Source organism: Nesoenas mayeri (genome assembly GCF_963082525.1).
Source record: "Nesoenas mayeri genome assembly, chromosome: 4".
In the NCBI taxonomy this organism is placed as follows: Eukaryota; Metazoa; Chordata; class Aves; order Columbiformes; family Columbidae; genus Nesoenas; species Nesoenas mayeri.
The window spans coordinates 66322966-66350827 of NC_137540.1; the positions used below are offsets into that span (position 1 = coordinate 66322966).

The 27862-nt window shown below is 40.7% G+C and overlaps 1 protein-coding gene across 1 annotated transcript; it reads left to right on the forward strand.

Moving 5' to 3' along the window:
- Positions 1 to 1572: 1572 nt before the first annotated feature.
- On the forward strand, positions 1573 to 27794 carry HTRA3 (HtrA serine peptidase 3; the record flags this gene model as incomplete). The annotated part of the gene is made up of 9 exons (XM_080344259.1): positions 1573 to 1996; positions 10909 to 11008; positions 12761 to 12983; positions 13681 to 13875; positions 16388 to 16420; positions 17425 to 17539; positions 24702 to 24750; positions 26547 to 26642; positions 27629 to 27794. The coding sequence occupies 9 exons, from the start codon at positions 1573 to 1575 to the stop codon at positions 27792 to 27794; spliced, it is 1401 nt and encodes a 466-aa protein (XP_080200385.1).
- Positions 27795 to 27862: the final 68 nt, after the last annotated feature.

The following is a 27862-nucleotide window of genomic DNA, read 5'->3' on the forward strand; positions in this document are numbered from 1 at the left end:
GTGTATTGTACAATTTGCTGTGATGCCACATATGAACGAGTGGCTACAAGGAGTATGTTTAGCTCCATGTGCCTCTGCTTCATCACCTGAAAAGAGGGATTTGGGTCCAAGTGCCGTTGTGTTTAATATTGCAACAGGGGTCCAAACTGTATTGGCCTTAAGTGGCTGTGGTGACAAATGCCCTTATTAAGGCTAACAATATTGAAGACAAGGATGAGTGAAGACAAAATGGCTGCCAGCTTTCTGCTCCTGGCACTTGCAGAGGTCACAACTGCCCTCTTCACATAGAATTGTAGAATCATTTTGGTTGGAAAATGCCTTTAAGATCATTGAGTGCAACCATTAACCTAACACTGCCAAGTCCACCTCTAAACCATGTCCCTAAGAACCTCATCTATGCATCTTCTAAACACCTTCATGGAGGGTGACTCAACCACTTCCCTGGGCAGCCTGTTCCAATGCTTGACAGCACTTTCCATTAAGAAATTTTTCCTATTGTCCAGTCTGAACCTTCCCAAGCGCAACTTGAGGCCATTTCCTCTTGTCCTGTCACTTGCAACTTGGGAGAAGAGGCCAACACCCACCTTGCTACAATTTCGCTACAATCTCCTAGTAAAGAGTGGATAAGGTCTCCCCTCAACCTCCTTTTCTCCGGGCTAAACAGCCCTAGTTCCCTCAGCTGCTCTTCATCACACTTGTGTTCCAGACCCCTCACCAGCTTCTTTGCCCTTCTTTGAACTCTCTCCAGCACCTCAATGCCTTTCCTGTAGTGAGGGGCCCCAAACCGAACACATTATTCGAGGTGTGGCCTCACCAGTGCCAGGTACGGGGGGCGATCGCTTCTCTAGTCCATATTTGGATTTTTTTTGCCCACCTCGCTCACCCACAGCTGCTGCTGTCGAGCGGGCCCCTGCAGCCGGGCTCACCCCCAGCCTTTCCCCGCTCGGGGCGGTGATCTACCAGCAGACGGGCGGTATCTGCCCCGCACCACCTCAGCGGAGAGAAGCGGACCCTCCCCGCCTTGCCCGCCCGAAGGGAGCCTGCCCAGCGCGTCCCGGCCCGCCTGAGGGCTCGCCTCCCCACCCGCTGGGAGCCGTCCCTCCCCGCCCGGGGTGGGGCCTGGCCGCGGTTGCCGCCGCGAAGCCCCCGCAGCTGCTGGAGGCGGCGGCGGCCCCGGGCACATCCCACATATAACCCCGCCGCTCCGGCCGGCGGACTCCTCACTGGTTGCTGCGGCCGCCTGGGGACGGCGCTCACCTTGGCCATGGCTCGGCACCCTAGCCCTGCGAGCTAGTGCCGGGGAGCAGCTGAGCTGCCGCGCCTCGGACGGACTGAGCAGCCCTTGGCTCTCCGGCTTTAGCCTCCAGCCTCCTTCCTTCCATCTGTTGCTCTTTGCCGCTCCGCCTGCAGAAGCCCTGCTCGGGGCACAAGGAACTTTCCTACCCGTGTGTGCATAAAGCCCGACTTTCCCTTCCCTCGCTGCAGCATCCCTCCCTCCTTCGCCTCCTCCCCGCGGGCCGGGCGAGCTCGCAGCCCTTCTCCGCCGCTCTCCCCGCCAGGCGCCCGCCCAGGATGAGGGTGTCGCTGCTGAGCCCGTTGCTCCTGCTGTCCCTCAGCTACAGCCCAGGCGCCGCGGAGCTCTTGGTGGCCCGAGCCAAGTGCCCGACCCGCTGCGATGTCTCCAAGTGCCCCAGCCCCAGTTGCCCCAGCGGCTACGTCCCCGACCGCTGCAACTGCTGCCTCATCTGTGCCGCGGGCGAGGGGGACTCCTGCGGCCGCAAGGAGGACCCGCCCTGCGGGGACAGCCTGGACTGCCGCTACCCCATGGGCAAGCGCTTCGCCAAGGGCGTCTGTCAGTGCAAGCTCAGCGCCCAGGTGTGCGGCAGCGACGGCCGGACCTACGACAACATCTGCCAGCTGAAGGCGGTGAGCCGCAAGGCGCTGCAGCACGGCCTGCCCGCCGTCGCCCAGGTCCAGAAGGGAGCCTGTGAATCGGGTAGGAGCATGGTGGGGGCTGCCCGTGGGGCGGAGGGTGGACGGTGAAGGGGCGTGATGGTTTCCAGGCTAAGAAAAGTTGTGACTGTCAGTCGCTTGGGAAGTCTGGGTGGCTCTAGGGACTGTAAAGAGGGCTACACCAGCGCAGCACCTCTCCCTGCTGCCAGCAATTGCTGTGGCGTGGGGAAGAGGTGCTCAGGTCCTTTCTGAACGGCAAAAATTCTCCTACTTGATCCTCAGTGTGAGCTAGATGCCTCAGGCTGAGGTTTGGGGAGGATTCCACTTGATAGTATGGCCCTGGATGCCTCGGTGTTGTGCGTGTTGCTGCTGCAGTGCTCCCTTGCAGGAGTTGAGTGCGCTTGACAGTGTGGAAGTGAGCTCTGTGGCAGGTGTGATGCTGCCAGGGCAGCGGGCACCTCCTCAGCCCATATTTGCACCCACTGCTAAGGTGTTGCGGTGGCATCACCCATGCAGATTGAGCTACAGATCTGTTGCACCACGGGCTGCACAAGCAGAGCAGGGACCTGGGGATGCTTGTGCTCTGGGGCCTTCCCTGGTGGTCTCTGGGAGGTTAATTGGATTCGCCTGACAGGCATCGCTAAGCAGAAAATGCCTCATATGGTGCAAAGAGGGCAGAAAAAGCATCACGTAGTATGTAAAAGATCTAAAACATAGTCTTTTGCCTGCTTTGTTTTCTTTTCACAAGAAGTTTTGATTAGTCTTGTTGAGCCTAAAGTGGGAAAAAAATGCCTGTGAACCTCCTTTACAATTTAAAATATTGACACTCAGGATATAAAATGGTCTGTTTGGAGTAGCATCCTAAGGCCTTTGCTTGACCTCGGATATTGTGATATGCTATGGTAGCTTCAGGCTTGTTGGTTTACTAATCACATTGGTAATTTTTTCGTAGTATTAAAATGGGTCACTTTATGGAAGTAATAATGCTACTAGTATCTTTTCACATACTTACTGTTATGTTATTTCAAGGGTTTGCTTCTGCTACCTTTCTCATTGTGTTCCTGGAAAGAAAAGTCTTATGCATAATGGAGTTTTGTTTCCATTATGTCCAGTGGACCACTAACCATCCTGTGTATTCATAGATAGCTAAATTGCCAGAATTATTGGGAAGAGTCAGAAGGAAAAGTGCTACTGTTGTAGCTTTTCTGTGAATAGGGGATCCTTCATATATCCCACTCTTAAGAGAAGGTGCAGAGAGGGAGGTCAAATGATATTCCTGGAGTTTCTTTAGGAGCATCTTGTCAGAGCCAAGAGTTGCTCCAGGTGCCAGCCGGGAGCTGCAATGATCAATTGCTCCAGTATTTTGCAGTTACAAATTCTGTTTGCCTGTTCCTTTTCACATCAGCATCCATTAGCTTTAGTACTCCTAATACTTGGTTGGAACTGATCCACATGAAATAATCAGAATGTTTAACCAAAATGAGTGAGCTAGCCTGCATCTGAGGGCTTACTGAGTGCTTAGGGTTTGGTATATATTACATTTTCTTTAAGGAATCCTTCTGAATCTACTGTTAATAGGCTTAGGAATTTGGAGCCATGAGGTAGATGTAACATTTTTTTTTTTTCCAAGCAACTATTTTAGTGTTCACTTTATTTTGGCTTTATTTTTTGTCCCAGAAAACCTCAGCTTAGATGAAGCATCTGGTTCTCTGTTAAGTTTTAATTTTTTTTATTCAACTCTCCAGCTGCACAAACTGAAGCTCAAAGAAACCAAGTGTCTTGCCCAAGGTCAGACTGAGTTGGTGGTTGAGCCAGGAATAGAACTCAATTATGGTATTTTTTTTTAAACAATAACATGCAATGGCTGTAATGAGAGGTTTAGAAGAAAGTTAACAGCTTAAAATTACTGTTGAGTTTCTCTCTTTTCCCTGTTCTTGAAAGAAATCTGGCCTCAGATGACTCAGAGTTTGAAGAGCTACGCTAGTTATGAACTAAATCCAGTTTTACTTAATCATATATGTATTAAAACAATGTCAGATAACAGTAGCCTTATCTAGTGTGACTTGGGCCATTTTCAGAACATGCAATGACCCAGAGGGACAGCTTTTGAAATGTCTACTCCTGTCCATTTCCAGTTGCTTATGTTGGTGCTAAGTTGGATTCTGGCTGCAATAAATCAAGATAGGCTGAGAAAACTTAGCTGTGGTGTCCAAGTGGTAGAAGTCTGGTGAATGAGGATACATAAAAAAAGAGTACTGAAGGATAGTAAAGGACACAGAAAAGAAGGGAGGAAAGAGGTGCCCAGGATGACAGAGTAATAATCCCAAAATTGACAGAATTTAAAATATTTTTTTCCTTGCAGAAGGCCTGGATTAGCTTGAAGAACACCATGGCAAATTGCAAGTTTTAGTTACAGTGTACTAAAGGGAGTGTGTACTGCATGGAGATGCACAACTCTGTCATTGATGTTCCTCAATATGCTTATGTCCTGAAAACCATTACTCATACAGCTAGCCTTGTTCAGCTGAGCAGACCCATGGACTTCTCTGAGACAGTTGTAGGAACAGTCTGCAGAACTCCTAGGCAAATTTCAACTACATGCTACAACTATTTTTTCTTTTCCTCTTCAACACTAGATACTTTAATATATGGGAATTTTCTGAAGCAGCTAGCTTTTTCCTGCCTTCTGTCACCTCCTGTGCGAAAGATACGCTATTACAGACTAGTGTGTAAGTAATGGCATAAACACATATGGAAGACAACCTCTGTATCAAAGACCTGTTCATACAGAGTCCTGTGTCTTACTGCAGCAAATTTGAGTTCTAACAATGCCACACATTGATCTATTAAAGTGTCAAGCTCACCACTGAAAAGATTTACAAAGTCACCTAAAATCTATGGTGAATTTATGTCAGACTCTTTCTTGCACAAAGGGCTGTTTGTGATCTCTCAGCAGCAACTTTCTTAGTACAGCTAATAATTCCCTACAATGTGTTTTTTTTTTTTTTTTTTTTGCTAACGGCTTCTGTGAAGATAGTTCAAATGTCAAAAGATTTGTATTTTCTCACTTAGGATGTGGAAACAAAAAAATATATAATTTTTTTTTTTCTAAAATAAGGGTGTTATTTTGTCAGTGCAATGTGGGAAATGAAGAGATTGCTTGGAAAACCTTTGGGGAAAGAAGTTCCAGAAAACAAGTACATTGGCTTTGATCTTTTGCAGGGTTCTGCCTGAGAATGTCTGTCCTCTGCATTGATTAACTGAAGTCATGATGTGAAGTGGTCATGATGTGAAGCTTCACCCATGTCAGTCAAATCTTTGCAAGATAGGAAAGGTTCAGTTCCCTAAAACAAGTGTTTGGGATATGGTTAATGTGTGAGCAGAGCCACTGCATGCAGTTCCATGTGGGGTGTTTGGAGTGTGCCTGTACATAACCTTGACGACACACAGGAGCAACTGAGCATTTCTGAGAAATTTGCCTTGTAAGAGATACTGAAGTCCCCTACTGGTATGGTTGTCATCAACGCCTTACAGATGCCACCAGCTGTATTTAGGGAAACACACTGCAAGGTATTGGCTGGAAATGCAAACTCTAGTCTAGTCCTTTACTGATTGTTTTTCTTATGTCTGAATTTGTTTTTAGTTCCCGCAGGTGAGGGTGAATACACAGAGTTTAGTAAACATTCAGAATGTAGTACTTCACTTCTTTGGATAGGATAGCTAGGAGGAAAGAGGTGTTCTCATTGTTTCTCCTTATGAGAGTCAGTTGGGAAGGAGGAATAGGTAGCATCTGAAGTCAGCAAGGCTGTGAGGTGTCTGTGCTGGAAGGTTTGTGCCAGTTTGTCTCTGTCTGGCTGCTGTGATTGCTGTACTGCACAAGAAAGCCCCTTTGGTGTTGGCCGACCAAATTGTTTTCATCTGTGCACAGTAGACATCCATTGTATAAACAAGTTGCTTGAACTACAATGTGGCATTAAACTCACCAAGGCTTTATGGTCAGTGCACAGCTATGTAACTTGATCTTAATGCTGAATTCATCAGAAAAGCTACCCATGAACCTATGTTTCCAGCACATGTTTCTGTTTTTTAAGCAGAGACGTTATAATCTTTTATTTGTCTTTAATTTATTTCCATGAGAGCACAGTAGGGACAGTGTTTATCCCTGGTGATCAGATCTGCCAGGTTGCAATCTTCCCTTAGACATAATAATGTTGCTGAACACACAGATCTTTACTGAAGCTGGTTTTAAAGGAAGATAGGGGAACAGCCTTAAAAGAATGAGTTACCCAGCCTCACACATTCTTAATTAATATAAAATTATGGATCTTAATACAATGTATTGTCTTTTAAGAAGGCATTGAATCTGAGTTGATTTAATAGTACAGGGAGTAAGCTGGCAAATATTCAGAAAATGTCAGTCTCTGCAAATATAAATGGGTTTAGCTTTATTATTTTCAGCAGGATTAGGACAATTTCTGATGATTTTTAATTTTTTTTTCAGTTATCTTCATACTGGGTTAACTCTACAACTGTGTTTGAGTTGTTCCTTATTTGCAGCAGTGTTAATGAGATTGGAGTGGGTCGTTTGTCTCTGCAAAAATAAATACAACACTATTAAATGAACTCATAGCCTGTAGATAATACTTCTATGCAGGAAAAGTCTTAAGCTGATAAAAAGCATACTCCTACCTGTAAGGCACATAGCCGTAGCCATATAAATCCAGTGTAGTAGGAGTGTATAGAACTGGAAATGTAAGATCAGATTTTACAAAACAGGCTGAACATCTTTAACTCCAGTTTATGCACTTAAATCCAAATCTGGATTTTGAGTGTTCTGTGAGAGGAGCTGGAGAGCTGCTGAGTATCTGATCAGTTAATTTAAATGATAGGAAGGGAGTTCAGATCTGCTGAAAATCTGCTTGATTTGATTAGAAAATCCATTTCTTTTGATTAAGAAATGTGTAGACAGCTAAAGACTCATACAGTATAAATTTGTTTTTTATTTCAAGTACAACCTGGTTGTAGCACCTTTGAGATTTTGGTTATACAACAGATAGTTAATTTGATTAAATTATGGCTGTTTTCCAAGGTGAATTAGCTTTGGTTAGTGTGAGATGATGTTGAACATGCAGTAATAATGTGGAAAATAATGGATGTTATTCAGAGACCTGTGAAAAACTATGTGGCAAATCTCAGTAGGTCAATAGGTCAAAATACACAAAGCTGCTGCAGACTTGGAGCTTTTACATTCACAGTCCAGCAGAGGTCTGAGAGCTGCATGAAACTCTGCAAGATGGGAAGAGCATCTGCGGAGTGAAACAAGAAGGAAAAATACACATTTAATTTTATGTTTTAGTAAGAACAGTAGCAGCAACTGTCTACCAACTAATGCAAACTGAAGGATAGATTTAAGGTCTGACATAAAGCCCTGATTCTACAGCTATCGTTATAACACTTGTTTTCAGGGTGACCATATGCAACTTACACAATGTTGGATTTTGCTTCCTTCTTCAGTTTCTCAGGCTGCAGTTGCTCCCTTTTAAACTATATTGAGGCCTTCTGATGAAAGCCAACAGTTTAATAATTTTGTACTACAATGTTATTAATAATAACAACTAACATATCAGTTCCCTTAAATAGGGCTGTATGTGTGTGAGTGAATGTTAGTTTGCAATTAAATCTTCCTAGTCCACAGTTTGAGTTCCTGAAGGTTCTTATCATTCCCTGCTTACAGAAAGTGATTCAAAAGAAATCCATTTCTATGAAGGCATCTCAACTTTTAAGTCAGTTTTCACCAGTATTTTGTCCCCATCAGACACTAGTAAGAACAGCTCATCTCTGATCAGGCCTTTAAAACTTCAGCTACACCCTTACAAAGTTGGCATGCCTGTTATTCTTGATCCTCTTTTGTTTTAATTTTCCCTTTAATGTATAGTGCAGTTTTGGATTCACCTTCAGATTTGAGTAGTCTTGTTTCTGACTCCAACAGAGAGGTTCTGGACTTCTGCTCAGACTGAGAAAAGCTTTCACTATGCTTTGGAAAGAAGACAAGCTTTGCTTCAGTTTTACAGTCTCTTCTCTGTATTGCTGCATTTTATTTCCTTCAACTCTTTCCATGTTTACATTCATCCACTGCCTCTTTCAGAATTTTCTCTCTGCCTACCCCAAACCTCACCAGGAAAGCCACTGCCACCCATGATGTTTCCCTGGTGGATGCTCAGGAGTGGTGCAAAACTGAGTTCTTTGGCAGGCACCGTCCTCTGTGTTTGGCCATGTACAATGCTGTGACGATTTGGCACGGGCAGAACAGTTCAGTGCTCAGCAGATGCAAAGGGATTTAGCTGCCGGGACTCACGTAGAGCTGTGCTGATTTACATTAACTGAAAGCTTGCATTCACCATGCTTTCCCCCCCCCCCATTTCTATGCTAGTGCATCAACTAAGGGTCTAGCCAACTGTCTTTCATAGATATATAGTCATTTCTATTAAGATAAATGTGATTACAAAGTTATATCCCGTGAGTGAACACTGCTGTGTATGCAAGCATTCACAGTCATGTTAGTAGACTTCAAAAGATATACTGCATAATCAGGCAAGCTGCTTCTGAACTGAAGGTAAGATAAATCTTCAGTGGCCCAGTTAGCAAAATAAATAACAGTATATTGTGCTTACATTTGACTGTCCTCAGTGATTCCCATTTCCAGGGTCTCTTTTAAGCTAAGTACTGCAACAAGCATATTCAGTTGGTTAGAGGGATTTTTAACAGTGCTTGGGAATGTACATAAAAATAGTAGACTGGATCTAATCCTGCCAAATTGTTCCTTCTGTTTATACCATATTATATAAATTTAGCTTGCTAAATGTAAGCATGGTTTCCTTTTTCACAAGTAAATCCCATGTCCAGTAACAGGAAAAAGATGGACTCATGGACTTCTCATGGACTTCTATGGAGAAATGCCTGATTGTCTTGATCTGGTTTCTTTAATTCTTTCTTCCTTGGTAGCAGTGTTGGGTCTATTCCCTGAGTCCCTGTCTTTGCTTCAGGTCTTTTGGATACTGTGGTAATGTAAGGCTTCTCACTTTCTGATGTGGTAGGTCCTTTAATACTTTATTGTGAAAACTTTCTGAGAGACAGTAGGAACTGTAACTAGTTTTGTCACCCACTATCTTATTAATTCATTCAAAGAACAGACTAGATCAGTGAGATCTTTTTTGTAAATAGATTAGACTCCATTGTGTTGCAATCTTCATATTCTTCCCAAGTAATTTACTAGCTATAGGGTTTAATGGTCAGTAAAACACCTGTAGATATGGGTTGGTGAAACTGATCTTTCAATTAAGAACTATACAGAATACCAAAACTCTCTTAAGCTTCCCTCTAATTCCTTTGTGTTTATTCTTTCCTATTTGTGTGCTGCCTTCTGCCTATTTTCCTTTTGAAGGCAGCTGATGAAATAAAAGTATATCCTTTCAAAAGACAGAACCTATATCTGGACTCATTACTATGTTATGTGATCTAGAAATAGATAAATCAAGAACCCTTAAGACCAGGTGTTGACTTGGTACATGAGAACTACTGTGGAGTAAGTTCAGCCTTCGGCATGAGTTGAACATGGAGCAAATCATGATGGTGCAAAGCATGGCTTCTGAAGAGTTGATATTTAGGAATTAGAGCATCTGCCTCCAGACTAAATGGCAGAAAAAGAATTATATCTTCTGGGATAAACACAGTGCTGTGGCACCAGATTTGAAATAAAAAATGTTATTGCTGTATCTGATTATAACTCATTTACTCCCACCTCTAGATCCCGTAGTTAATTTTAAAGCAGCAGGCTGTGAACACAAAAGGTTGCTGTTTGAGTGTAGTGATATTTCCCCCAGCATACGTTTAATATGTGGTGAAATGTCCCCACGTATAAGGGACAGCAGATAAGCATGACATTGTAGCACAAGCAGTATTATTACTTTGTGATGTTGTGACATTAGAAGCAAGGATGCTGTGGGCTTTTTTCCCTCTCTATGATCTTTGTTCCACAGAATTATATTCAGTATTTACAAATGCTGTGTTTCGTTTAACATAGTTTTTGCAAAATGATTTGAGTGCAAAGATTATAATGTACAGCAGATTTCTAATGTGTCTACTTCAAAAATATCCTAATTTAGGTTCTAAATGTGTTTCGCAAGTGCTGCATTAATCAGCACTTGTTAGACAACATCTAGCACACTGCATCCAGTTTTGAACCCCTCGATACAAGAAAGGCATTGACAAACTGGAGTGAGTTTGAGAGAAGGTCATGAGGATGCTTGAGCGGGATGGACATACCTGCTGTGAGAAGGAGCTGAGGGAAACGGGCATGTTCAGCCTGAAGGAGAAGGAGCTTCAGGAGGACCTAACAGCAACCTTCTGTTACCCTAACAAATCTAACAATGGGCATGAGTTGAAACGTGAGTCTCAACAAGAGAAGCTCAGACTAGAAAAAAGAATAACTTTTAGCTCATGGAGGACAGTGAATCAGTGGGACAAGTTGCCCAGAGAGTTTCTGGAGTCTCCATCCTTGGAGGTTTGTCAGTCCCAACCAGACAGAGCCAACTCAACTTTGGGCATGAGGTTGAATTAAAAGCCTCCTGAGGTCACTTCCAACCTCACATCCCATGACTCTGTGCATTTTGGATAATAATTAGTAGTTGTCCTGAGAAAAATACTCCAGACAAGGCTTGTAGATTTCTAGGAAAGTCAAAGGATTTGTAGCCAAATGATGATGTTTAATTTTCTTGGGATCAAGCAAAATGCTGGGTAAGTTTTGAACAATCTCAAATACTTGGATTTCTTTTGTAATACCTGCTTGGAAACTATCCCAGTAGGTGAAACAGACTGGTTCAAAGCATATTTATCTCACCTGCTTGGTAAAAAAGGGTGTCATCTTATTAACATATCCAATTCTTTCTGCTAGTATAGGTCACCTACAGTCCAGCAGCCCAAGATACAAATTCAACTTCATAGCAGATGTGGTGGAAAAGATTGCACCTGCAGTTGTGCACATTGAACTTTTCCTCAGGTAACCATTTCAATTCTTTGTGTTTTAATCGCATTGTTTAACAAAGGTCTACAAACTTTTTTGGTGTAGTAACTTTCATTTTGAATTTCTGAAGTTTACAAAATACTCTAAAATATTACAGCAGCAGGCTCATTTATCCAGAGAACACTCCACTTGTGAGTTTTGTTCCTGTTTAGTAGATCTAATTTATTTGGCTTACAGTCTTTACAGTAGTTTACAATACTTGTTGTCTGCCATAAAATAAGTCTATCTCATCTTTGGAGGTCTCTTCAGCCTTCACTAAAATGTGTTGCTTGCTGGATTATGTTTATATGGTTGAAAGAAAACAAGTCCAGAAAGTAAGCTGGAAAAACATAGCTTCTTGTTGTTTATTCCACTTCCAATGAGAGGTGATTTTATTTGGCAGGGGGACATCAAGAGGTAGCATGTTGACCAGATGTAACCTATCTAAACACAGAAATGATTTCTAATTAGAAGAAAAATCTTCTAAATTTGCTGACCAAAACATACCAATATTCAGTGCACTGAAGCTGCAGCTGAGTCAGCAAGTTTAGCATTGAGTTCTCAAAACAACTTGGGAGGCAGGTTTAACATTGAGTGCTCAAACCAACCTGCTGTCAGAACAAATTACTGCAAATATTATATGTGCACAGCTACTTGAGTACCTTTCTGCTTGGAGTACTCTAATTTTGCATAGACTCAAGAATTTCCTAGAGAATTTTTATAGGTTTTTTAATATGCAAAATTGAGATAATCAGGTTTTCTGAAACATAGTTTTAAGCACATAGTGATTGGTGTTTTGAGAGAATGTTAGAGTTGAAGATGTTTAAGATCTTTGCATATGTAGTTAATATTGTTTGTTCTTTCCTTGTAAGTAAATGTTTGTCCAGCAGCCTGCTGGGCATTAATTGTGATACTGCCTTCTGCCTGGGATTTGCTCCAATTCTTTGTTGCTGAATAGCCCAGAACTTTCAAACAACTTCCTAATAAGGACCACATCTGGGAAAAAAGAGTTTGTGGACCTTTTCTCATCTTCTACTGCTCAGGCATTTTGTGTTACCCTAACGAATCTAAGGTCATTACAGAAATTGTTCATACAGAAAAGTCGTAATACTTTAAACAGTTTACAAAGTCTTAATTGTCTATATTGCAGCAAATATTGTTTCCCACCAAGTTTTACACATTATTAGTATTTTTATTTTCTTTCACATTCCCAGTCCTTTCAATTTCCAGACATGCCTTTTCCTGCCAGTCTACACTTGGGCTTCATGATTCCATGAGATGTCACCTCTTCCTTTATCTCCCTGTCCAACTGCAAGGTTCCTTCTTCTTCACTTTTCCCCACTAGAGGATCAGTCCATTTGTCAGCCCTACTATTCCCTGTCATCATTTTCTTCTTGTATAGAAGCAGCAACCAGTGGAATCAGATGGGCTTCTCCTCCTTCCCTTTTTGTCACCTAGCATCTTTAAAAGGAAGCCTGTAAAGACAGAATTGGAAACCAAAGGAAATGGACTCTGCAGATTGTCTGAAAACCTCAGTTCCTATCTCCCTAACTGACTAAAAGCAGTCACAGTTTTCAGGAAAGGATCTTTTCTTTGTCAGTTTTCTTAATTTAATTTTTGTAAGAGTTGTAACATTGATCATGAAATGCTTTGTTATTTCTCAGGGTGAAAGGAGGTAAATTATTTCTGATTTAATCTTCTCTAAGTTATGGTGCCCTTATGAGTTATAATTACTTGCTTTTTGTACAGGCACCCTCTCTTTGGTCGAAATGTCCCGCTTTCCAGTGGATCTGGGTTTATTATGTCTGATTCTGGTTTAATTGTGACCAATGCCCATGTGGTGTCAAGCACAAACGCCGTATCAGGGAGACAACAATTGAAAGTGCAGTTACAGAATGGAGATACTTATGAAGCAACCATCAAAGACATTGACAAGAAATCTGACATTGCAACAATAAAGATTCACCCTAAGGTGAGTGGCATAAACAGATGAATGAATCAGTTTGGGAACTTTATTTCAGTTTCATTTAGTACAGGGAGATTGGATGGAATATATGTTTAGGTTTTCCTTGGAAATATATCTGGGGAAAACAATGTGATGAACAAACTGCTTCTGTAGGACTGGAAATTTTTCATATGTTATAATTCAATTACACTGTCTTCTGTGCTAGGAACTGCTAATAAAAGAAGAAAAAAAAATGCAGCTCATTTAGTATGTCAGCAGATTCTGCTGTCTTTACCTGAAGACCCAGGTGTTTTGGCTAGCCCTTCTAGCCTTGTGCCAGTACATGGATTGCAAGGTGGTGCACAGTGTGGGGAGAGTGACAGACTGGCCAATAGCTGGTTTGTACACTGTTTCTAGGAGGAGGGAACAATCTGCTGGAAATGGGGAAAGCTTGTTCAGAATCTTGCTGGATTTTAAATTTTATTTTTTATTTTTCTGGAGAAATTGCAAGGTACTCCTGCTAGCAGTTTGTTTCTGAAAATAATTTAAAGCAGAAACACTCTGCCAGAGTTACCTTGTGTAAGTTTTGGGTATATGATAGAGAGTTGCTGTTTCATTCATGTAACGGAATGTGTGTGTTCCTAACTTCTTGATAGTTTCTGATCTTTTCAGTCAGGTTATTTTCAGGTGCAAACTAATGCTTCTTTCTTTCTGTTTATTCAAGAAAAAACTACCAGTATTGTTACTGGGACACTCTGCTGATTTGAGGCCAGGAGAATTTGTGGTGGCAATTGGAAGTCCATTTGCCTTACAGAACACGGTGACAACAGGTATTGTAAGCACCGCTCAGCGAGATGGTAAAGAACTTGGCCTACGGGACTCGGATATGGATTATGTTCAGACAGATGCTATCATCAATGTAAGTACTAGGTGTCTGTAAGTTACATTCAGGCATTAGTGCTGTGAAAAGTATGTTAAATAAAACTGCCCTCTCTGAGGTTGTCTATGAAAATGTTACATATAACAGACCTTTCTCATTCTGTAGATCTCATGCAGTAACACATGTTTGTATAGACCAGCAGTGGATCAACACATTTCTCTCTCTGCTTGTTCAGCTGAGCTGGCCAAGCAGAGCTGTAGAATAGAGCCAAAATATCTTTCAGCTCCATCCATTAGAACCAGATGGAGTAGTCAAGTTGACAGCATCTGCTTGAATTTAATGACAGGACACCTGGGTAAGAACTTAAGGAGAGGGATGGTGGTTTTGCTTTTGTTGTTCTTGTTTTCTCTTTGCACATCACATACTGCAAGTAAGAATCTGAGTGTAAAATACCATAAAGTTTGTGATACTGTTGGAATTAAGGCTCTCTAGCACTGGATGTTGTATAAAAATACATGAAAATAATATCCCTTCAGAGCAGCTTGGACAGATCCAAGGAGCTCAAGTAGAGTCCTTGGGTGTATATATAACATGTATTGAGTCTAAAAAGAGCACTGCATGCATATCTGAGGTAGAAAATGGCCTGAAATTGTATGGCTTAAATATTTTATGCATTGAAAGGAAAATATTTTCAGCATTTGTTTGCTGGACCTCGGTACAAAATTTGACATAACAAGTCATAATACTTAGTGTTTTACATATCGAAAGCACTTCACAAATGTTTATCATCACAGACTTGTTGAGAGAAATTGTGTGGAAAAAGAGGGTAATTACTTTTTGTGCTAAGATATAACATGAAACTGAGCATTTTCAGGAAGATCCTATGTGATCCAGGAGCTGAAGCTCTGAAGATATTTAATTAGAATTAGTTTCTATAATTGTAAAAGGAGAATAAGAAAACTTATGCAAAATGTGTTACTTGGAAGCACACATTGAATTGGTGGCAGAGACAGAATTAGAACATGGGATTCTTGAATTCACGCCTATACATGTTCCTCAAGATCAAACTGTTCCTTGTTTATACTTAGGCATTCAGTGCCCTGAAAAGCTAATGAGCAAGTTTAGACAAGGACAGCAGAGTGTGTCAGATAGTGCTAGATCAAATGGAATAGTGATGGCAGGGGAGGTAAGGAAAATGACAATATGTTTGAGTTACTTTGCCATTTGAGACCAGAAAATATGAAGATAGTCCCTGGCATAGGGATGTTTTGTGCTTAGCTAATGCACTAGTTTTCTCCTGAGAATGGGAGGAGTTTCAGAGCTGGTCTATTCAGAGCATTCCTGTGGCTCAGCCAAGACTTTCCTGCAGGAATGTGTATGCAGCTGCCTTGTGAGAAATACTGGGACAACAGGAGCATGGGGCAGGAGAAAACAGGGACATATGTTCCTAAATGGAGCTACACTGCATATGCCCAAGTTCTTCCATTATCACATCCTTCAAGCAGGGGACAAGTGAATGAAAGATGATATGCTGAGGAAGGCTGGGACATCATTATCTCAGTTCCTTTGTGCCAGTCAGACACAAAAATGAAGAGTGTAGCCTGTGGTCACTGAAAAGATACAATGTAAGAAACCAATCTCTTTGTTTAAACTCAAACTTTGAAGCTGTTTTAAAAACTTTAACGTCTGTTTTATTCTTCTGGTAATCTATAAGGTTTGCTCTGTGCTATCTAAGTGTAAACAGTTTATATGGCTCATGTTACTGTCATGCATCACTTGGCTTTTGTTTATTTTGAGTGGTAAGTTGCTGCTCTTGGCTGTTCAGTAGACTTAATTGAAAACTCTGGCCTCATTCGAAAACAAACTTGTTGAGCCAACACGAAGATGGACCAGGAACTTCTCCAACTCTCATTTCCTGTAGTCCTGTTGGATGTTTCCTTTGAAGGCCATTAGGTATTAGGCAATTTCAGATTGCCCAAAGCTGCTACATGCCCTCCCTAGAGAGGGCTGCATGTCTGTGGTTACTAAATCAATCCTTATATAGTACCTATGTCATAGCAATGTGCTGTGATTAAAGACAAAGTGTTGTGTTCTTCTCTGGTGTAGAATAAGAGAGACTGACAGTGTTACAAACCAAAGTGATAAATAAAACAAGAAGTGTACATGCACCTCACTGAAATAGAACATTAAATAGCATGTGGTTATTTCAAAACCTTGTTCTGATAGTCTGTAGAAGAGCTGAAATACTTGTTTTAACTATTTAATGATTCTTCTTAAACTTGGGGTCTAACTATTTGGAGCGGTAAGTTGCTGCTCCCAAATTAAGGCCTCTTTCTGTAAAGAAAAAAAAATAAGTCTAGTTGTAAGAGTTGTGAATGGGTAGGGTAAGACCTACATGTAATCTTCTGTGATCAAAATTGTGTCCTTCAGCGCTGCCTAAGAAGTAACGTTCTCTCTTTCATTTACTTACAAGAAAAATACTGTTTGAAATGAAAATTGCATTTCCTACAGTGAAGTACTAATTTATTGTTCCCTTATGTTATTTTTACAGTATGGCAACTCTGGAGGACCTTTAGTTAATCTGGTAAGTCCAGGTGACTTGGTTTTTGTTTTGTTTCAAGAGCTATTTTTACGTAAGTGGGAGAATGTTTACAGATATATGAAGGGTGAGTGTCACGAGGATGGAGCCAGGCTCTTCTCTGTGACAACCAATGATAGGACAAGGGGTAATGGGTACAAACTGGAACACAAAAGGTTCCACTTAAATTTGAGAAGAAACTTCTTCTCAGTGAGGGTGACAGACACTGGAACAGGCTGCCCAGGGGGGTTGTGGAGTCTCCTTCTCTGGAGACATTCAAAACCTTCCTGGACACCTTCCTGTGTAACCTCATCTGGGTGTTCCTGCTCTGGCAGGTGATTGGACTAGATTATCTTTCGAGGTCCCTTCCAATCCCTAACATTCTGTGATTCTGTGAATATATATATTTATTTATTTTTTTAAGATTCATGGGTCATACCAGCTTCCAGTCATTCAAGCTAATGGTAGGCACATGCCCTGAAGCTAATACAAACTGTAAAAATTGGGTCTCAGTTCATGAACCATTGGAAAACATTCCCCCACAGAGCAGAGGAAATTTTACATGACAGTAGAGGAAAATGGGCTCTAGTAGGAGCAGTTATACTCATTCACACTGTGAAACCTGGGCTGCACAGCAAAGATGGGACCTGGTTAATCCACACAAGTGATTTTAAAACAGATTGCTTTAAACCAGCACAGATTTTGCAGGTGGGTGAATTGTGGCTGTAGTGGTAGTAGTGACTCCACTGCCTTCTCAGTGGAGGGAATCTCTTGCTGAGTGGTGGGATGGACCTTGGATGAACAAACTGTACTGTAATCTCTCTGGCCATCAGTTAAGTGTGAAAGGGACTGTGAATCAGAGCCCAAATCCTCACTTACAAGTGATGTTTATTTCTTGAGTGATTACAACACTCTAAAATTTCTTAGCCCAGCTTTTAACATGAAATACTAGGCAGTGAGCTGAACCCTGCGACTTGGGAGCCAATTAATTGGGTGCTGTCTCTCAACAGGATGGTGAAGTAATTGGGATTAACACCTTGAAGGTCACAGCTGGAATTTCATTTGCTATTCCTTCAGACCGCATCACTCAGTTTCTCACAGAGTCGCATGACAAACAAAGTAAAGGTAAGATCTCCAAGAAACGATGATATCTTCCAATTATTATCCTGATCTGTCAGTGAAGTGCCAAAAGACATGAGTCTGGGATCCTGTTACTGAAAGGAGCAGTACAGTATACAGTATTTTACAGTATAGAACCCTATAGACTTGGAAATAGAAAACAATTTCACAGAAGTGAGAGAGACATTTTATTACTCAACCCCCCCAGGAGTAGACAGAATCTGTATAAAACCAGGAAAAAGGGCCTCTGAGGATAGTGAGGACACAGATGAGTCATTACAGTCTCAAATGATCTTGAGAATAGATGGTGACTTGTTTAAGGAGTCTTATTCTCCTCTTTCACATATTGTACAAGCAAAAAGGAGATTAAGGTGTACTGTGGAGAATAAGGTAAAAACTTCTAAAATCACTTGTCCACTGATGAAACGTAATGTGTGCCCTTTCAGGTGATCTTTGTTTTGCTGTGGTCATCTATGTCAGTGCTGTATAATTGGCTATTGCGATAGACTCTCAGACCCTGGTGGAAGAAGAGCTGTGTGCTAATTCCTGAAGAAATGCATGGGGAAGTAGGGGAGAGGCAGAAAAACAGAAAGGCCTCTTTTTCAAAGAGCGTATAAATCTAAACATACCAGCAACTGACAACTGCAGCACTCTGAACTTCTCTTTATGTGCCTGCCTTGTATCTATCACACTGTACTAGGTGTCATAGTACGTGCTGCACAGCCAAAACTGATCTAGTAATGCTTCATTCAGGCCAAGCCATCTTTTCCCTTTTACTTGCCAATTTATCTGTCTGCACCCTACTCATCTTGTAGCATGACTGTTGGCTGCTGCTTCTCTTTAATCTTTTTTGATATTAATCTTGTCTTCTCCCGAGTTTATCCAGTTGCTGATGCCAGGGTTGTTTCTCTACACCACTGTCCTCTCAGTGTTCTCTCAGATATTGTTTTTTCAGAAAATTCCCTTAGTCAGAGGTTTTAAGGTTATGCATCTGCTCATATATTTGACACCATCACAATTCTGATGGGTCCCCTCATCTCTGTTTTGCTGAATTCCCCGAATGAGATTGCTTTCACTTGTTGATTGGCAGGGGGGAAGTTGATGAAAAAGTACATTTCAAAGTAGCTAACATAATTTTTTTCCAGCCAACAAGTAAAAACAAAAAACCCAAACAAACAAACAAAAAGCAACAACAACAAAAAAACAAAACCACAAACAAAACCAAAACAAAAAACCAAAACCCAAACAACTTTATTCACCCAGGTTATGAAGTGTTTGTTGGTTTCTGGGAGAAGCAGGTCAGGATCTTGGGTAGTGTTTCCCTTCAGAACCAAACTGCTGCTCTCAGACCAGAGAGGAGCGGTGCCGCACTCTGCAGGCACGTCTCTAGAGACCTGAACCACAAGCCTTATGCAGAAGGGCCACCATCTGCCGTCCCAGAAGGTTCCTGGTAACTGGGGCTGCGAAGTCAATGAAGGCTTGTCACGGAGGCACCCCGAGGTTAGTTTAAGGGACAACAGGGTCCAAAACAACGTTTATTAAACCAGTGAGAAACAGGGTTTTAGCACTCCAAAGCGACTTAAATAAAGGTTCGGATATCAGTTGAGGAAAATTATTAAGGGGCAGCAACTAATACAACAGGCGATCCACAGTGTGCATGCACGTGGCTTCACTCAAAACAATACCGGAGCCGTCCCTGAGTCCTGGAGAAGTACACACTTGCCAAAACACGGTGTGGGATTATTTTTAAAGAGATACACGTACTCGTAGTGAGTATGGGAAGTACACTCATGATTCTGTGAGGGTAATTTTATAATACACTCGCAATCCTGCGAGGGTTAATTTACTTACACGTGCAAATGTGCACAGAATATTACACGTGCTTACGTGGAAGCACGGGAGGAAAATACACTCGCGATTGTGCGAGGAAATAATTTATACATGTGCTTGTATTGAGCACGGGAAGTTACACGTGTAAATGTGCACGGAAAGTACCCGTGCATGTATTAAGCACGGAAAGTACGTGTGCAAATGTGCACGGAAAGTTACACTTGCAAATGTGTACGGACGGAAAATACACCCGCGATTCTGTGAGAAGTTTTACTCACAACCGTGGTGGCAAGACAAGCGGAGTCTCCATCCCGGGGAGGGGGGCTCTCGGCGGCAGCATCTCGCTCGTGCTCCGAGAGACCCGTGATAACGGGTGGAGTCTCGACGAGAATCCCGTTTTTATATTGGCTGATCAGATCTGACTGTAGGCATTCTAGAAGCTTCTCTGCACCCCCACACTGGCTGTGGGTGCCCCTGAAGCCTCCAAACATCCCCCACACTGGCCGCAGGTGCCCAGCGGCTCACTGGCGCCTCGGCACTCCCTTCTCCTAATGGCCCTGGCCAGGTTGCTCTGGGGCCAAACAAAAGCAGCTGTTAGCCTCGAACAGCAGAGAGAGAGGGAGATGTGCCTACTCCTTCCATGCTGAAGGAAGGAGGGGGAGAGAGGGGGTTTGCATTCTGCCACAAAGCTGGAGATGCCACTGCTGAAGTCATGACATCAGCCACCTTGGTCCTTCAGGCATCTTTGCCTCCCGAGAACGATGAACCTGCTGAGCCCAGCCAGGGGGCCTAGAGAGAACTTTGCCTGTGGAACCCTAAGAAAAAACATGGCAAAAGATTCAAGTTTATCTTTTAATTCTAACATACTGTCTGACTTGTGTCATTTGCATTGTCTCCTAATCAAAGGGAAAGGATTCACACCTACTTCTAGCATCAGTGTGACAGTCACTGCTTGCCAATTTTGTTTTAGTTTTTAAAATTTTAATTTTTCTTTTGCTGTCTGAAGCACCTCTTGTACTTTTGCTGCAGGTAGAAGAGCAGCCACTTAAAGCTCTTGATGCAGAGAGAAAGAGAATTTCCAGGAGATATTTTCACCATATTTGAGACTTAGTTTGCATTTTTTAGGCCTTCAGTAATAGTTTTCAGGTTTGTATAGGCCTTATTTCTTGACATAAGGAATTTAAGTAAGCAGAATTTTTGGGATGTTTTTATCATGTTTTCTTCTGCTCCAATTACGTTTCAGTAGTTTCAGTGGGATCCGCCCTTATGGTACAATTAGGTCATAGAAATAAGTTTAAGTGTATTACCATTTAGCTCTAAATATCATATTGCATGAAGATGATAAAATTCCCTTAGGAGACTGCTCTTTCCAGATTTACTCTGGGATATAGGAGATACTCAGAATATTGTTTAACAAGCTGAACCTTACTATTTTAAATCTCAGTTGATCAGATAACTACCGGCTTTATATAGAAGGCATATATTTTTATAGTCACATCCATTGTATGTAATTGCACATATATGATCTACTGAAGTATAGGAGCAGAGAGGGGGGGAAAAAAGAGCAGAGGATTGCATTTGAATGGATTATTTGCCTTGATTATTACCTAAACATTCTATATTACCTAATGCATGGGTAATGCATAATAATACTTCATGTATTTTTGACTGAAGATTTACCACAGTCTGCATAGAGGTATTTATCCATTGAATTATCTGAAATCCTTTGCTAATTTTGGGTTTATTAGTAATAATGTTAACCTCATTTTATATTTAGGAATTCCTAAACTGGTGTGTGAAGTTAAGTGTCTCCATCTCCATCTCAGTTTTAACCATCTGTGTGTTCTGTCCTTACTTCTGGAATTCATCCATATATTTAAGCACTGACTGATTATTTACTTCAGTGTGTTTTGGTAGTATCCCGTAGGAATTTCCCAGTTTCAGTCTTGGCTCTATTCTTAGTTTAGGCTTGAGCAAAACAGTAAAACCAGAAGGTTTTCAAACATGGATCCTCTAGGATGGAAGACAGTCTGACAAAATATTAAAGAGAAAATCCAGCCTAAGAGGTCAGGCTGGCCTCTCATTTAATGTTGTCAGAAAAGTAAATAAACCTTGTTTCAGGTGGGCAAGGAGAGATGGGGGAATTCTGCATTGGCCACACCCAACAATTATATGTATCCTCATTTATGTCCCCAGAACACTTCTTCAGTTGTGCTGAAACTATATGCTTGCCTATGTATTTGTGTTACTGTTACTGACAATTGTTACCAATAGTCACGAGGGCTGCTCAGGAGGCTTTCTGAATATATATTCAGACTACTGATTAAATTCAGCTATGCAATTTATATGGAAGGTACACTGCACATAATTCAGCGTCATAGACTCAAGCTTTCTTCATGGTTTCTGTTTGGCAGTGGAATATCTTTCTTAAATGCTTTCAGGACTGCTCATGCAATCTGCAAGAAGATCTAAGTGCAAAAGGAGTGAGCAGAGAAGTAGGAGTTTTGCCTGCCGCTTGAATAAAAAGTGCAGGATTCGTTTCTTCCCTCGGAGATCTCGGTGATATCTTGGCTCCACTGAAATCAGCTGCAATGAGGATACTCATGTGCCAGAGATACTCATGTTCACAAGTGTCTGAGTACCTGACCTCTTGATTTGGATTTATCAGTTCCTTTTGCCACAGTTCATAAATCGTAATCACTTCTGCCTTCAGTCTGTGTTTATTTGTCTGATTTGTATCTCTATTGCTACGAGCATCAATTAAAAAAAAAAACAAAAAAAGGCAAGTTTAACAGTAAAGCAAATACTCCTCTTAATGTGGAACAGAGATCTCTGTAAATAGTGAACAGCTTCTAGATACTTGGGATCAGCTGTTTATGACTTTCTAGTAACACAAAAGAGATTTAAGTGTAAACTAGTGGTTGAGGCTGGTTTGCTTGACTTTGTACCACTGGAATCAGTGTTTAATCTTGACTGGTGTTTACAAAAATGAAATGCAATTTGAATATCTCTGTCTGTTGCCCTCCACGATAGTTTCACATATGTTTAACCTGATTGTTCCAACATATTAACCTTCTTTTAACTACTGCTGGGACTTCTCCCTGGTGATGTGCTTCTTAGATTTACAACCTCACTTTATTCCAGGTCTCTTAATTATTTTTTCTTCTGTCTCATGGTTGCACAAATTGCCAGAATGACAGGTTTTGAGATTTGTTATTCACAGAGCACATGTAATATGACAGTGGTGGTTCCAGGTGCCACATACTGTTCTGCCAACGTGACTGAAGTCTGACGTCAAAATGCCTGTCCTTTGGGATGATAAAATACTACAGCTAGTTGTTTGTGCCTGTTCAGTCTCTGCTGATACTTGTAATAAACTGGACAATTATATCGTTGATGAAAACTTTGCTTTTTGTGCAAGATTTTTGCCTTGAAATTGAATGGAACAGACTTTTGCAAAACAAAAGACGTGAAGTTTTTTTACCGGTATTCTGACATATGAAATGTCTGGGGGATGGGAAGGGGAGGAATCTAGACTCTGTGGCTAAAATAATCCATAGCTTATAGCTATCAGTTTTACTTTATACAAAGCTTGCTGCTGTTATAGTATGAACTCCTATTTGCAGTGTGTCAAACTTATTGTGGAAAGATGATTGAAGACCATGTTGAATTTTAATGCATGAGCAGGGGTGAAATAACACCCCAAACTGCCCAAAGATGAAGGTGGAATGAGACTTTTAGTTGTGTAATTAGTCTGTAGTTACCAGATATTTGTTTTTCCCAGAGTCTTATTTTTACATGGATCATTAGCCACTGGGGAAATAATTCCCTTTTAGATCAGCGGCATTTCTGCTGTGTTTTTTCATTCTTGTGCAATCTCCTCCTTGCTTTTTTCTTTCTTCCAGATCAGTTTTTTTTTTATCCCTCTTTTAATTTCCATTTTTCTTTCATGTAAACTCTCCTAACTTGGCCCCAAGAGTATGCTTTGTGCTTCTGCGTATTTCTGCATCACACAGGCGATGACCAGCAGCAAACTGTAAACTGTCACCAGAGGCTCTGTCATGTATGTGTCTTGTGAACACAACTTCATCATTAACCTGTCCACATTGCAGGGGCAGGGGGATTATTTTCAGGTGTGAAACTGATCAAGTTTGGATATTTTTAAAAAGTAAAAACTTAAGTGTATGCCATGTAGACTAGAGAAGCAATGAGAGAGCACTAGTCCAAGGCCATGCCCAAAGCTTTTGAGACTTGAATTTTGAGTAAGCAGACTTCTTCACGACACTTACTATAGCTGATTTTGATCTCATTACTTCCAGTTTAAAACACAGGAGAGCCAGAACATCTCAGGGAAAAGCAGGGATGAAAATTACAGATGTAAGTTTGTTCATAGTGCAGTAAATCCAATGTTTAGTAGTCAACATTTTCACTGACGCTAATGGAAATATTAGACATGCGTAAGATTCAGGACTAATTCCTTCACTTGGGACTATTTTTCTTGGAAAGAAGATTTAGAGGAGACACTGTACATCTCCTTTTCAAACTTTTTCCTCACATGAGAATGTGGAGAAGCTCAAAGAAATCGTGAAGTTGTTATGCTGGAACAAGTCTGGGGAAATATTGTTTCATACCGGATGTAACTAACTACTGAAGCACTCACTTCAGGAAGTCATCAAACTGCCTTTTTTTATTATTTTTTTGTAAGACAGCTGTGGAACATCATGACTACTAAAAGCCAACTACAGAAATGCGGTGCTGTTCCTGAAGGAGTGAATTGTCAACATTTAAAATTCTGTCAAGTCCTGGATTAGGTCCATGGGTTTATTTTTTTTTTTACTTTTCATTCTTTGAGGTAGAAAAAACAAGCTGTTTGCATGAGAACTGGTGTGAGTTTTTCAGTTGTCCTTTCTCTGAAAGGTGGAAATTTTCATTTTTTTTCAATCCTATTTCTATCTTTTAATGAGAACACCATACGGTTAAATTGTCTTGACCAGTTTCAGATGAAATGGTAGTTGGTTAAAAAATTTTCCATTTGCCGAAGTTATGAAATAAAAATCTGTGATTTATTATTTTTTTTTTTCCTGAATCTCTTGAAGGAAAACTCTTGCAAACTGAGCCTCTCTCTTGTCCTCACTTGCAGCGAGAGGGATTGTCATTCTCTACACCAAGGCTCACCAAAACAAAAAAATGACCTCAATGTAGATGTGTATGGTTTCTGTTTAGTTTTGTTGGAAGCTGATACATCCTGTTACAATTGACAGATATTTTGGGTCATCAAAGTAGTTATTTTTGTCAGTGTTTGCCTAAGTTTCTTAAATATCCTCTCTGTTATTTTCAGATGGGAAGAAACGTTTCATTGGCATCAGAATGCTGACAATAACACCTGCGTAAGTATCTTGGAAAGGTTGTCTGCATGATTATGCATACCATGTGTCGCAAAATGTGGTCAATAGTGGTTTAGAACTTCAGTCTTCACCTTTCATTACAAATCTCCAGAGAACCCAGAAGTGTGTATTAACTTCTGTGAAGTCTGTGAACAATTTAATGGTATTGGTGAAAAGTATATTCAGAGACTTGGAAAATCACTGTCAGACATTCTCTGAACATTGATAGCGGTGAATAACTGTTGATAGCTGAAGGAAAGTAGGAAGAGCCTGAATGGCTTTTTTAGGTTCTTGATGAGGATTTCTGGAGTTAGAACAGGCTTCAGGTGACATTTAAACAAGCTGCTGCTTTCAGGTGACTGTCAGTGCCAATGGCAAATGAGCTGCCAAAGGATTTGGCAGTGATTCTATCAGCACCAGCAGATGCTGTGTAACGTGAGATTTGGTGCCTAACCATGAACTAGAAATAAAGTAGTTGCTAATGTGCAGAACTTCATGCCTCCATGATAACATAACCAGAATACGGACACCCTTTTCGAGTTCTTTACTGTCTTTTATCTCTCACATTGCTTTATGTCTTGCCACTACCCCAATATATTCTGGGATAACCAGTATGGGCTCTCATACTTGTGTGCTTTCCCAGCAGAAGGCATGTTTCCAATGTGGCACTAGGCTACAAAATAAAACAATAGAATTTCCAGCTGGGGTTGTACTAAAACCATCTTTGCTTATTGAGTTACACTCTCACAGTCCTACCCAAAGGGTCAGATCCTCAGCTGGAATAGATCGGTGTAATGGCTTTAACATCACCAGCCCACAATCAATGGAAAGAAACTCAGAATGTTTCTCTGTGTAACTGTGAAGTGAATATGATGTGAGATTTTACTGCCTTTGTGATGTCTAATGAAGCCATGTAAGATGTCTCCAGGCCTATTTTCAGGAAAAGACTGCTTCCCTTGCTTTAGTCAATTGTTAGCTTCTTCAGTACAAAATCAAATGAAGTGAAGCTGTGTGCAGTCAGTTTGACTTGCTTTCCATTTGAGGGACCTCAGATTTTCATGGCAGACAGCAGAGTAATACATCATTAGTTTAAACCCCCTTCTTTCTATAAATGGGCTTTAACCCACACCATACACAGACCTGAAATGATGTCATCTCCTCAGAAATAAGAGAATGTTTTTAGAGTCTTTGTTTTGCAGCTGGTTCCTGTCTTCTTTCTTTAGAAAGGGATGCACAAACAATTCCTCAAGAAAACCTGAGGAAGCTGAAGTTTCTTTGGGAAGTTCTCACAGTTCTGATCTATCTGATGAATGGAGTTATCAGAAGCTAGATTGTTCTAGATAAAGACAAATTAAGAATGAGTTGCGGAATGAAAGAAGCAAAATCATTAGCAAATTTCTGCCCCATCAGCAGCATTAATTCTTTGGGGCAGGAATGTAATTTTCCTCTGTACAGCACCTAGGACAGATATTGCTACTGTCCCTGCGCTCTTCGACAGTGCACTCTGTGTTAGTTCTACCAACAGCAAAAGTCAGGGTCTTGCAGGAGATGTACAAGACCATTAAATGCAGCATGCTTTACACAGGTAAGTAGTTTTGACTCTCTTAAAATCTATATTATTCATTTTAATCTAAATTCGAATTCCGTACATTCTCATCACAGGAAAAAGGGGCAAACAAGTAATTCTTAAGTCATTCATTTCTGGTCACCAAAAAGTTGAGAATAAATAAGTAACAACTTTTGAATGCTACTTCTTTTGTAGTAGAATCAAAGGCCATATAACTTCATTCTTCTTTTAGCTTGGTGGAAGAACTGAAACACAATAATGCAGATTTTCCTGATGTCAGAAGTGGAATTTATGTACATGAAGTTGTTCCAAACTCACCTTCTCATAGGTATGTAGAGCAAATTATTTTTTTCACCATAAATAAACCTCAAAATAGATAGTAGGTAATATTTATATTTGAGTTCTTTCTCTTACTAGTCTTGATTTGTATTTAAATAATTAAAAATTGTGCCTTTAGGTTAAAAAAATAATTAAAATATTCGTGCTAAGATTCTATTTACATCTAGAAAAGTGAAATATTTCAATATCAGAACTTATTTTAAGATGGCTTTATGAAACCCTAATGGCCTGCAAATGTAAAGAACACCCCAAATACAATGAACCAAATGTTGGTTTTGAAGAGTATGTTGAATATTAATAAATAGAAACTTGGATTAAGTCAAGCATAAATAGGATAGCATTCACATAGACATTGTCAGAGCTATTATCTGAGAGAATGTTTTATCTTAGAGGAAGAGACTATTTTACATAACAGTTGGAAAACAAGAGGCTTCTAAAATTGTTTGGGGAATTATTAAGAAGATTTTAAAAATTATTAAGATAAAAAAAGTGGCTGTTCTGGATTACATTTGAACAGCAAGAGAGAAATAATTTACCTGTAGTTCAGTTGGCTCACTTGGCTTTTCTTGAACCTTTGAGAATGGTTTAATTTCCAGTGCTTGAAATACATACTGGAAAGAGAAGAGCATGTTGTTGCAAATGGATGTCGAGTGAGTCAGTCATGGCTAAAAGTCTTCACTCTTTCTCCTTTGTAGTTTTGTGAAGGACAAAGAGAAGGCTAGACTACTTTTACTGTTGTATTTTTGCTGTTTTAGAAGAAAATCCTTGATGAAATAACACAAGCCTCATTTTTTGTGTTTTGCATATTCTACCCATTATTCCTTTGCAGTCACAATAGTGGAATTTCCCTTCAATGGAAACTAAAACAAGTAAAAATTTATCACATCAGCCAAAGAGGTGGTGAGCAGTCTTTGCACTTTTTTTTTTTTCTGCATAGAATGTATCTTTATTGCCTTTTTCCTCTTGCCTCTGCAGAGGAGGGATCCAAGATGGAGATATTATTGTAAAAGTCAATGGGCGTCCTTTGATGACTTCCAGTGACCTGCAAGAGGCTGTGATGAATGAATCACCTCTACTACTTGAAGTTCGAAGAGGAAATGATGACTTACTATTTAATATTGAGCCTGAAGTTGTCATGTAAATAGAACTGAGGAAGCTCTCACCATAATTAAACTCACTTATTCTGGAACACTAGATACCTCCTTTACA